Below are 12,139 nucleotides of genomic sequence, written 5' to 3'. Positions count from 1 at the left end.
AAAAGAAAAAGTGCCAAAGGGGAAGGTGGAATTTGTGGAAATCCAAACAACATAGACACGCAAAAAAAAATTTCAATTTGGTTATTTCTTATTGGACTTGCTATTAGAACTAGTAATTTAACCACCCCCCACCCAATCTTATGTATAAGTATATATGTCATTGTTTTTATTACAGTAAATTATTGGATCTTATTTTACATTATCTTTTTATTTTTTAGAGAATTTCAACCTATGGCGTCCACTCCTGATGATAGCTCTTTATCATCAAACCAAAACACCAATCAGTTTTTGGTGTAGGCAGGGATTAAACCCCAAATCTGTTATTCAACCATCAGAGATTTTACCAGTTGTGTTGATTGATATGCATTTTAATCTGAAGTCAATACAGCGGATAAATTTCTTTAAACATTTTGTCATCATACGCATGCAGATTTCAAAAGCTATATGAATTTTTTTAAAAAAAATCTCGAAAAGACATCAAGTATAAAATAATTTCAAGGCTTCTACATTATTTCACCGTTACAAACCTTAAGTTGCCCTCACAAACACTCAGACACATTTTATAGCGATTGACTATTGTTAAAAAATACTAAGACATTATATCATTATATCATTATCTCGTTTATATTCTTGTTGCATTAATTTATACTAATTGTAATTTTAGGGTATGTTTGGAATGAAGAGTGATGGTGAAAGACTAAAAGGAGAGGAGAGGAGAGAAAATGGAGAAATGGTTGAAACATGTTAAAATTTAGTACATTATGGTCACCTTCTCTTCTCATCTTCCCTTTCCCATCTCCCTCTATTTAAACATAAAGTTATTATATAACCCTTGATGAGTCTACAAAACCATAAGTAAATATGGCAATGTTGTCTTAACAGATTACCTTCACAACTGTACAAAAATGTTCAATCCTCTTTTATAAGCTTTTTAGGGCAGGGTTCATCAAAAAAAAAAAAAAAAAAGCTTTTTAGGGCATGATGATTGGTGACTGATATTTATTTCTATTTTTTTACCCCTCTTTTTTCACCTCATTGATCCATTGCATTCTCCAATCCCAAAAACAAGTGGGAAAAAAATGTCATTTACACAAGTAAAATTGTCATACATATGACATATGCATAGAATTTGTTATTTATTTTTGTGAATTTTTATTTTCAATTATAATAGTAAAAGACGATTAAATGACAGTAATTTTAAAAAATGCTTTTAATTTGAATTTTTCAATATTGCTCCAGTAATAATTTTAGCTATCACAACTATATCCATCGTTTGGAAACAATCTTTATAAAGTCATGGAAATGGGTTGGCGTACACTGAATGAAAAGGATAGTTTACTCATGATCTTATTATTGGCTTTGTTTGTAAATCTTTTGTACCCGGTTAGTTTTTGTATGAAGTACTTTTAGCTGTTTCGTTACGTAAGACTTTACATAGATGCATGTGTTTGTGTATTTTATTTTTTTTGTCAATATATGAAGTTCTTTTTTTATATTAAATTTTGTATAATTTAGGTTTCTTAATGACAATCCTCAAAAAAAAAATTTATGAAGCCACCACTAGAAACGACCACTTTGTGGATTTCACAATATCTTGAATCAACTTCATGATTTTGAATGCAATCATTAAAGCAGTGTTTCATTTAAGTCTTGGTGAATGATTTTGGTCCTTTTCAAAGACAACTTTATGTACTCAATTTACATATAAATAATAAGGTTAAAAACTGAGCAGATACTTATCATGACTTCTCTAATTTAGCATTAGGAAAGTAAATTTCAAAGTACAATCATAATTAATAGTAAATATCCCATTGATTAAATTCCTGTTTAGACCGCCAGGGTATTCTTGATGCAGGTTCTCTTCATGTGAGAGAGATCAAACACCCATTTCAACGAACTCAACATGCCAGAAAAGCACTCAATTCCTAATTCCTATGCTAAATGCGTGCATTTCTAGTAATGAATATTATTGGTGGGATTTAACAACCTAATACATGAATGTTTGGAGTTACTAATTTTTGCTGATGACACGCTAATTTGTAAACTCAATGTAATAAAATTTATAGTATCTCTCTAACATCATTCACCTAGTAATGAGCAAGTGCTACTTTCTTTCATGAATGAGGAACTTATTTAAGTTCTGTGCAGAAGCAATGACCATGAATGCATCATCTTCAAACTCAGGCATTGAAGGTTTACTATGATGCCCCACACAATTGCCTGCTTGACTTAGTGATTTGGTGGCAGACTCGTAGTGTTCCACATTTTCCATTATTGAACTCGGTCTTTGTTGACAACCAAAGTGAGGTTAGGAAAACAAAATAAACTTGTTTTCTCTGTTTTCCCATCAAGACAAAGAAATTCAAGGAGAAAGTCAGATCTGTGCTCCACTCCATTAAAACATAGGCTGCCGTAACAACGTTCTAGACAGTGAGCTATATCAAATTTAAATCCAGCCTGCCATGACTAATTACTTGAGCATGTTTAGGCAGACTTCTAAGCACCATGATTTCATCTTATATTCTCATCATACTTTCAATTGTGAAGAATTTAACGTTGCAACCAGGGTTCTATATGCAACAAAGCTAAAGCGGTTTACATAAACCCACCAAAAAAATTAAGGCCAATGTAGTTTCCCTCCGGTCAAAACACTTGAACTGCGCAAGCACTAGTAAAGCATACTTATGAATTCTATCATTACTTATATAAATTAAAAATGACCAACATAATTTATTGAAGAAAGTTAATTTTTGAATAGATGGAGTTAAGACATGCAGTACATGTACGGGGCTCTAAATCACCAAAATTCAGTTTAAGGATCCTCACAGTTATGAACTAATGTACTCTCAGGCTGATTAATTAAAAATAATAATAATAATATATAGGAAAAAACAATGATTTCAGAAGACCTCTGCTGCATTACTGACGACCCAATAGGTGTTTGAAATCATTTGGAATTTCCCTCCCTCTGAGTTTAACTCTGAAATATTCCCCAAAAAGAAAAGAAAAAAAAAAAAAAAAAAGGGTTCCATCCATCAAGTTATCTTTCCACAAAGACCCAAAATCATAAATAAAGTATTAATACAACCATAAAACAAGACCAAGAAATCAAAATTCAATCCAGCTACAGGAAGTGCAGCTTAAGCCATCCTACTTCAATCTTGTCTGACTACTAAATAACAAACCACTCCCATGATATCAGAATACCTGTCGTTGGTAATAGCCACACCCGCCCTATTAGGATGCTCCATGAACAGCAGCTGTAGCATACATGCCTAGACCCTGAGTCTGTGGCACAGCATATCCATACCCACCATAGCCTTGGCCTCCATTATGTGTCCCATTCCACTGGTTACTGTGATCTCTCCACTGCCAAGTTTTAAGAAAAAAATGAATAAATTTCGGTTCCAGAAGAGAGACAAATGAGGGAGAGAGATTTTATTTTATTTTATTTTATTTTTTAGGGTGGGGGGGGGGGGGGGGGTGTGGGGGGGAATTTGAAGAATACATATGCTGTCATACTGTGAAGTATCTACAACTCATGATATTATTCAACCAATAAAAAACACTTGAACAAATATTAAGAAAAATTACCTGCTTGCTTGCTGGACTGCGGCCCCAAGAAAGACGAACTGTTTGCTTGCCAATGACTGCCCCATTCAAGCTTTGCATTGCATCCTCAGCATTCTTCCTATGACCAGAGACAAACAGAAGGGAGTCATTACATGGCAACATAGGTTACATATAAAGATGTTAAATTTGTATATACGTACTTTGTAGCACACTCCCAGAACATAATTTGATCAAATTAATTAAAATTTATCATTAGCAGTATTATTAGAAGTGCAAGATGCACTTATGTGCAAAGGTCTCCTAAAGCCTAGGCACAAAGCACAATGCACAAGTGTGGGGCTTAATTGAATTAAAGCACACTTTTCAAAATAAATAAAAAATGTAAAGTAGTATTACTTCTAATAAAATTATTCATAACATATATCAAATGGTTAGAGCATTCTGCTATTGCACAAAGGTTATAGATTCAAAATTTCAAATAACTATAGGCTATTTCAATTTCTTATAGTCTCTAGGACATTTACAAAATATTATCAATGGATAACAAGATAAATTAATCATATAAAATTTAAACATGATATGTTACACAATTCTCTTGCACTTTACAACATATACACAACCATGATAGCAATTATCAAAATTGAAGTACATGGTTTTATCAAAATATAACCAAACTGAAAGTAGCAAGAAGCACCAAAATAGTAAAAATTAGGACTTCTAAGCAAGGATCTACTGTTTTAGGTTTTAAGGTTTAGACCAACAAATTAGAAAAAGCATCATCTTTTGTGCTTTGGAATTTTTGTAAAAGCACCCCAAAAAAAAAAAAAAAGTGCACGCCTGTGATTGCGCTTCACTTCAGGCAAGCAAAGCCCTTCAGCAGGAGGCGGTATCTTGTGTTTCTGCTGCTTGCAGTGAAAACACAAGATCCATTTTTCTTAAGCAGTTTGGGGCTCCTTGCCACTTAGTGTGCCGAAGCACAATTTTAACAAGACTAATTATTAGTAAGATGGTGTAATAACTTAAAGAAAGCTGAAAGAGCACCTGTTAGCAAATTGCACAAACCCACATCCTTTTTTAATTGGTATTTTCACAGAGACAATCTCACCGAACTGAGAAAATGGCTGCCTAAGATCTTCATCAGTGACATCAGAGTCTAGCCCTCCAACAAATATCTACAATAAAACATGGGTTAAAAATATACAAATGTGGTTCATTACAGTTCACATAGAAGAGTCAAAAATGGACTCACGGTTGTGTTAGTTGACTCGCCATCAGATTGGGAGCCTTGGGTGATAACACCATTTGATGCATGCCCACCAGCCAAAACCACAGCTATTCAAAGAAAATAGAATAAGATTTTTAAATAAAAAAAAATTCAAGAGTAAGATATGGAATGCACTACCTTTGAAAGATAATCTTTGTGAGTTACAGTTAACTAAATAAACAGCTATAATGTCAACAAACAAGAAAATACAACATAAGCACATGTTGACCTATGGTAGGATCCCATTGATAAATAACACAACATAGACATGTCTGGAGAGGGGAAAAAAAGAGAAAGAAAATGTAGCCACACAATGAATTAACAAACATGAAGGTAGTCATTTGTAAAGTTCCAGATCAGAAGCATAAAATAATAACACCTTTGGAAGACAATTTTAATTTGAACATGACAAGGCCTAGTAGTTAAATCTAAATGATTTCAAAAAATATTATTAATCCCCCTTAGACTGAACAAGAACATGAGGCACTCAACACTATCAGTAGCACAGGAGAATTTTTTCTAGATACTATAGAAGGGATAGATATTGTATCAGCCACCGCCAGTGCCATGTTGTTGAGGAATGGTTATTTGTTAGCATAGGTTAGCATTCAGAAAGAATAGAAGGAAAGCATGAAAGGAAAGAATATAAGTAGTTCCATAAAGAATAGGTAAAAGAAACAGAAAACAAGGATATCAAGTGTGTAGAAGATTAGGCATATAAGGAAAGCATTTGCATTCGAAGTTAGATAAGTCTTTATGTAAAGTCAAAAATATAAAAGAGTCAATGAGCTCTAGCTCAAAAATGGAACCTCCTCCTCCAATAAGGAAGGTTGGGTAGATAGCACAGGAGAATTTTATTCTACATACTATACAAGTGGTAGACATTGTATCAGCCACAGCCAATTTGTTAAGGAACGGTAGTGTTAGCATAGGTTAGCATACAGGAAGTAGTTCCATAAGGAATAGGTGAAAACATAAAACAAGGAGATGAGGTGAAGTAGACTAGGAAGATGAACAAAGCAGTTGAATTCAAAGTTTGGTAAATGCTCACATAAAGTTAAAAGATATGAAAGACTTATCACAAAAAAAAATTAAAAAAAATAAATAAATAAAAACTAATAAATAAAAAAATAAAATCTAAAGATTTAATATTCAAGGAGCTCTAGGTCAAATGGAACCTCCTCCTCTTATAAGAAAGATGGGTTCAAGATCTACTAGGTGTGTTGTCTTTTATATATAATATAAAATGACAGCTGCTAAATCATTTGAGTAATGACAACTGCTGGTAAAGAAAGAACTTTGTTCAAAGTGGAGAACTGTTAGAGGCATTTTTAAACCTTAAAGCAGTGCAGTGTAATGGTAGCATTGTTGTTGTTATTGCAGTAAGTCAATGAGGAAAAGAAATGCTATCAGTAATAAAGGCTCTTGGCAGCATACATATATATTTTTTAAGGGAGAACACCCCCTATGTTGTTATTTTTTAGGGAGGACACCCATATGGTTGTTTTTTTATTAATTGTCACAAGTGAAGGAGGGGAGATTTGAACCCAGGTTCTCACAAAGGAGACCACTGAATGCCATTGAGCTACAAGGCTCTTGGCAGGACACCCACATGTTAGTTTGAAGAATGATGACAAAACTCATAATCCCTTCCAATTCCCTCTGTGCCTCCAATCTACAGCCATGTCGTGGTTGCCTCACATTATAGAACAATAGAAAACATTAATGAAAAGGAAGACCAACTAGCACATAAATTCCTCAAGTAAACAACAAAACATATAGTGGGAATGCAGTAGAGATTTAAAAGCAGGAGCAGCTGGAGTAAGGTGACACAAAATAAACAAATGCTTTGTCATCCCCCCCCCCCCCCCCCCTCCTTTCTCTTTTCTTCCTTTTTCCTGTTTTCAGTGTTTCTTTCTTTGTGTGTGTGTGTGTGTGTTGGGGGTGGGGGGGCAGAGGGTTGTTCGCATTTATGCAACAAGCAAATTAGAATATTAAAACCAATTGAAAGAGAATATTGACTCATATATCAAATATAACTTTACAATTCACCATGTTGGAACTTAAATGTCTGGAATAAGCAGAAGTACTATAGTAATCAACAATGAAGCCATTGGTGATCAATATTGAAGTCTGACCTGAACATAAAAGTTTTACAAGCACCAGTAACAGATGGGAGGTTTACAAGGTACCTTGTGAAGAGTATCCAGATGATTTCTTGGGAGTTGCAACACCTACACGCATTGGCCTACTTGAACAATACATGCCGTTCATTTCAGTAATAGCCCTTGACCTCTCATTTTCATCACCAAACCGAACAAAACCATAACCTTTTGATCGACCAGTGTTGGAATCAAAAACCACTTTTGCTCCTTTAACAGATGGATATCTAGAAGCAAAGGTTTCCTGCAATATAGTATCAGTTACATCTGTTGCCAAATCCCCTACAAATATGGATAGATCAGATCCAGCCTCTGATCGTTTATCACCAGCGCTAAAGGTTGCCCAGTTTAGACGGAAGGGCTGCTCTGTATTTGGCATAACTGTACCGTTATAGCTCTGCAGAATTTTCTCAGCGGTTTCATGAGAATAGAACTCAACAAAACCATATCCCTCTGATTGACCAGTTTGCTTATTGCGTATGACCTTTGCTGAGGAGACCTGCATATTTTGTAGCACCAAAGTTAGAAAGCAATAGCATTGTGAGGAGTGATGGAAATTCATCTCATTGAAATTAAGATGTGTGTGTGTGTATGAGAGAGAGAGAGAGAGAGAGAGAAAGAGAGAGAGGGAGAGAGATGAGTCAATTCCCTACACATACTACAAATGACATTGGTAACGATTGAAAACTATGGTTTCTAACAAGATAAATGTTGTACATTATAACATGTCAATTGAGCATATTAAATGCAAACCATACTCAGATGCAATCATAAGCTATCAAGTCTGAAGCAATCTCCCCCAAGAAAATAGAATTTGGAGGCTAATTACTAAAATAAAGTGAGATTTCAAGATGCATTAAAATCACTTTAGATGCCGAAACGAAAACAATAAAGAACTAACATTTTACCCTGCAACTCTAAGCCACCATCAACAAGATGGTGGCCATTAGTTAACACATTGCTAACCATCTACACAATTGCAAAGTAAACAAAGCCAATTTGCACTGTTGTAAGGAATCCAAAAATAAAAAATAAAGATCATGTTAACATTTGATGTGCCAACCAAGGGGAATTGTTGCCCAATAACAAATTGTTGGAAGAAATCCAAAGAACATTAACAGGATGGATATGTCGATTGTGTTAGGGGCTAGTGTACTGGGAGATAAGGTAATTTTTTGCACATTCACTTAAGAAGTTTGGTAAACAAGTCAATTCGCACTGAATATTGTCAAATATGATTAAAGCTGAATCCGTGCAACCATTTATTAATATCGTCAGTCACTAAAATGTAGCAAGGTAGAAGTAAAATTGCACACTATCCAATTCTCTCTTCAAAAAATCAAAATGGCAAAGTGCACAAGTTTTGTAAAACCCTCTTCTGTATTCATTCAAAATTTAAGCAGCAACATAATACATGCAAATTCCAAATACTCAATACTAGAATATACAAGCATAATATTATAAGCATGTAACATAAACTGAATCGTTAAGTGTTGCATCTCTTCACAATCCTCAACATTAGGTTTCAATACCATTTAAATCTTTCACAAAAAGGTTAACACGATTTAACAAGTATTGAATCCATTCCATAATAATCATTTCTGCTTTCAAGTTCTACAAAAACCCTTAAAAGGGTTCATTCAAATACCCCATAACTTATAATCAATTAAGACCCACAACTTGAACTCTCAAACATATAACATACAGCACGTAATTCTCCGCACCACCACCAACAACAACCAAAAACCTTACTCCCAAATTCTGGGGTTGGCTATAGATCCTCAACAGACTAGTCAACGTCGACCACATGTATTGTTTGTTTTGCTTTTTCACCATTCTATTCTATCCAAAGTCATAATCTCCGACAACCCATTACTCTAAAATGCATAAATTATCTCAAATTTCCAATCAAACCAAAAAACAAAAAATAAATATATTTAGAGATAGAAAAGACCTCAGAAGTATGAGAAAAGCAGGTGTGGAGGTAAGTTTCATCCATCCAATGGTGTAGGTCGCCGATCCAAATAGTTTTGGCCTCTTCAGTGGACCCCAGCTGCTGCTGCTGTTGCTGTTGTTTCTGATTCTGATACTTCTGACCCTGATTCTGATTCTGATGGTGTTGTTGTTGAACATGAACTTGCTGTTGTTGCTGATGCTGATGATGATAAGGATGAGCAGCTGCAGTAGCATAAGGCATGTAATTGTACATCATCATTTGCTGCTGCTGATGTTGCTGCATCATCGCCATCGCCACCGCCGGATACTGCATAGCCATCCATTGTTGCTGCTGATGCTGCTGCTGCTGCATCCACTGCTGTTGATGCTGCTGTTGTTGTGGCTGTGGCTGTTGTTGTGGCTGCTGTTGTTGCTGCTGTGGCTGTGTATTTATATCAGCAGAACCATTGGTCTGTTGTTGAGCCATATGGGTTTTGCTCAAAGTTTCAGGTTTTGTGGGATTTGGGTTTGGTTTCTCTCTCCCTCTTTGTTAAAGTTTTGGTTTTTTGGGTCTGTGAGAGAGAGAGACACAGAGACAGAGAGAGAGAGAGAAAGAGAGAGAGAGACCAAAAGAGGAGTTGTGAAATGGTTTATGATGGGTTTAAAAAGGAGGCGGCGGATCTGAGTCTTTGGAGTCTTGAGGGGTTCCATAACTTCGAAACTTTGGACCCTCGGTTACAACGTCAGATTACATCATTACCGTCCGTGACTTGTGGGTCCCTCATTTTTTGTGTGTCCCACCAATCAATGGACGGTCTAGATTCAATTCTGGCTTTGCCCACTTGGATTTTTTTACCTTACATTTATAAGTATTACATGAAAATTTTCATTTGTAGGGTTTGTGTGAGTGTGTTTGTTTTGTACTATTCATAAGTTTTCATTTCGTTTTTCATTTTAAAATACAGTGGTTGTATCTAATCATCATTATTAAAATAAAAACTGTTTATTTGGTTATGACTTGTGAGAAGTGAGAACTGTTCTTTAATCTTATTAAATTATGTTGAATCATTTATGTTATGTTGTAAATTTAATGTTAAGAAATGTAGAATTTGATGTTATCTTAACGGTTAATACTTATCTAATCTTTCACATTATTATTAGTTTCTTTAAACTTCTTTAATATGTATGATAATAAAAACAAAAATGTTTGTATTAATAATAATTTATTTTACCTCTTTCAGTCAAAAAAAATTTATTAAGCAATTATAATAAGAGTAATGTTACTATCACAAACTATTTTACAACATTTTTACAAACTGCTGATGTAGGCAACCCATTAATATCACTTTTTTTATTTACTAATAATCATTCACCACATCAGCAGTTTGTAAAAAATTTTGTAAAATAGTTTATATTTCTAGTATTATTCTTATAAAAAAAAATTTTCTTGAATTTAATAGAAGAGAGAGAAATATTTAGAAAGTGAATTTATCTCTTATTTTTCTAATGTCAAAATAGTGATTTAAATTTTTTTTTCTTTTAAGAAAATCATTACAAATGGTTTGAGAAGAATTGAGAGTGCCTTTTTTTTTTTTGGTGAAAGATAATTAATTTCATTAATTGAGTGAGAATCAAAATCATAAGTAACAATATTCCAGGAGCATTCTCCGAAAAAATACAAACAAGCAAGTTTTCATTTTCCTAATTCACTAATCGGTTATAACTAATATAATGTACGAAAAAGTTTAACAAAATATAAAATTTATATTTTCTTCTTTTATTTTTTTTTTTCTAAATATGAAATTTGATAATTAAAGTGGTTATTATTAGTTTTTTTTTTTTAAATATGAAATTCATTAATTACAATAGTTATTAATGGGTAATTGTGGCATTATTTATTATTTATTTTTATTGTGGGGAAATAATTTAATGGAGGGATTAGATATAAAGAATAATTTAATTTTAATTCATCTCTAACCAAAAGAGGTTAAGTAGATGAGTTTCAAACTTTAATTTTGACTAATAGTTGAATTAGTTTTATCTTTTCTCCTACCTTTAGATTGTAAATTAATTAGATACCCTTACAATGTATGGGAAAGTAACATAATATGATTTTTTTTTAAAATATAAAATATTGAAATATAATAATTACGATAGTTATTAGAATAGGTGTATTCATTATGATTGTGTTTGTATATAGAATTATATATTATACAATCTAAAGAAATATATGATATGTCAAAATTTTAGTGGAGAGTTTATATATATATATATTGAGAATCAATGGTGAGTATAAATATAGAATATGATTTAAATTCAATTAAAAATATATATTAAAATAATGGCATATAAGATTATGAAACTTCAAATGCTTATATGGCACAATATTATGAGGTCATTCAAAACTTAAACATTTTCAGTTATAAAATTGTGAGGCTTCAAAAGCTTATACGATAGAATCTTATGAAGTCAATTAATAGTTAAATGTCTTCGAATTTATATAGATTATACATAAGAGCCACATTAAGTATTTTTGAAAACCAAACTGAAGTGTAGTCAGAGCTCAAATCAAAAACTTAAGGATCAAAAGGATCAATTCAAGGCATCTGAATTTAAATTAGAGATCTTCCGGCTTGCTTTGGAATCATGAGAGTGGACATATAATTTAGTGACATATATTCTTCTTCTTTTGGTAGAAGTTCCAATTGTCCAAAATCCAAACTTCTTTAAACATGATCACATATTGATTAAGGTTTGACCAAAATATAAAAAAGTGAGTGAGCCATCTATCAGAATCCAAAGTCATCGTTTTCTTTTTGTTTGTGGTAAATTAAGCAAAAGTCATCGTGTGCCGACAAGAGGGAGGAGGTTCTAAATTATAATTGCTTTTTTTTTTTCGGTTCGCAAATTTTTCTTTTGAATTTTTTTGAATATTCTAAATTCTATATTCTTTTTTTTATATATATATAAAGTATAGAAATATCTTTCTATTCCTCGAAAAAAAAAATCTTTTTAACTTTTATAAATAAATAAAAAATTTATAGAAATATCACTTTTCCAAGATGAATGAAAAAAAAAATAAAGGCACACATTTTGAATAATAATAAAAAAATATATAAATATATAGTAAATTAAAGGTACTTATTGAGTTATTATATTTTTCTCAATGTGTAATACAAATTTTATAAATGTTTTCTGAACATCC

General features: G+C 32.8%; 1 protein-coding gene across 1 annotated transcript; it reads right to left on the bottom strand.

The window, feature by feature from the left end:
- Positions 1-2,898: 2,898 nt before the first annotated feature.
- On the bottom strand, positions 2,899-9,584 carry LOC126706266 (polyadenylate-binding protein RBP47-like). Its single transcript, XM_050405660.1, has 6 exons — positions 8,954-9,584; positions 7,030-7,498; positions 4,823-4,905; positions 4,615-4,745; positions 3,595-3,691; positions 2,899-3,369 (listed from the first exon to the last, which is right to left on the bottom strand). The coding sequence occupies exons 1-6, from the start codon at positions 9,419-9,421 to the stop codon at positions 3,238-3,240; spliced, it is 1,380 nt and encodes a 459-aa protein (XP_050261617.1). The 5' UTR covers positions 9,422-9,584; the 3' UTR covers positions 2,899-3,237.
- Positions 9,585-12,139: the final 2,555 nt, after the last annotated feature.

This window comes from Quercus robur, chromosome 11 (genome assembly GCF_932294415.1).
Source record: "Quercus robur chromosome 11, dhQueRobu3.1, whole genome shotgun sequence".
Taxonomy (NCBI): Eukaryota; Viridiplantae; Streptophyta; class Magnoliopsida; order Fagales; family Fagaceae; genus Quercus; species Quercus robur.
This window is presented reverse-complemented; position numbering and strand designations above follow the sequence as displayed.

What these genes read in the sequence shown, in the direction of transcription:
- LOC126706266 (XM_050405660.1), bottom strand. Translation starts at nt 9,421, where the DNA reads ATGGCTCAACAACAGACCAATGGTTCTGCTGATATAAATACACAGCCA. An exon ending in ATCTGGATACTCTTCACAAG is followed by an intron (nt 4,906 to 7,029) that starts GTACCTTGTAAA and finishes TTCTTTGAATAG; the next exon opens with CTGTGGTTTTGGCTGGTGGG. An exon ending in GCGAGTCAACTAACACAACC is followed by an intron (nt 4,746 to 4,822) that starts GTGAGTCCATTT and finishes GTTTTATTGTAG; the next exon opens with ATATTTGTTGGAGGGCTAGA.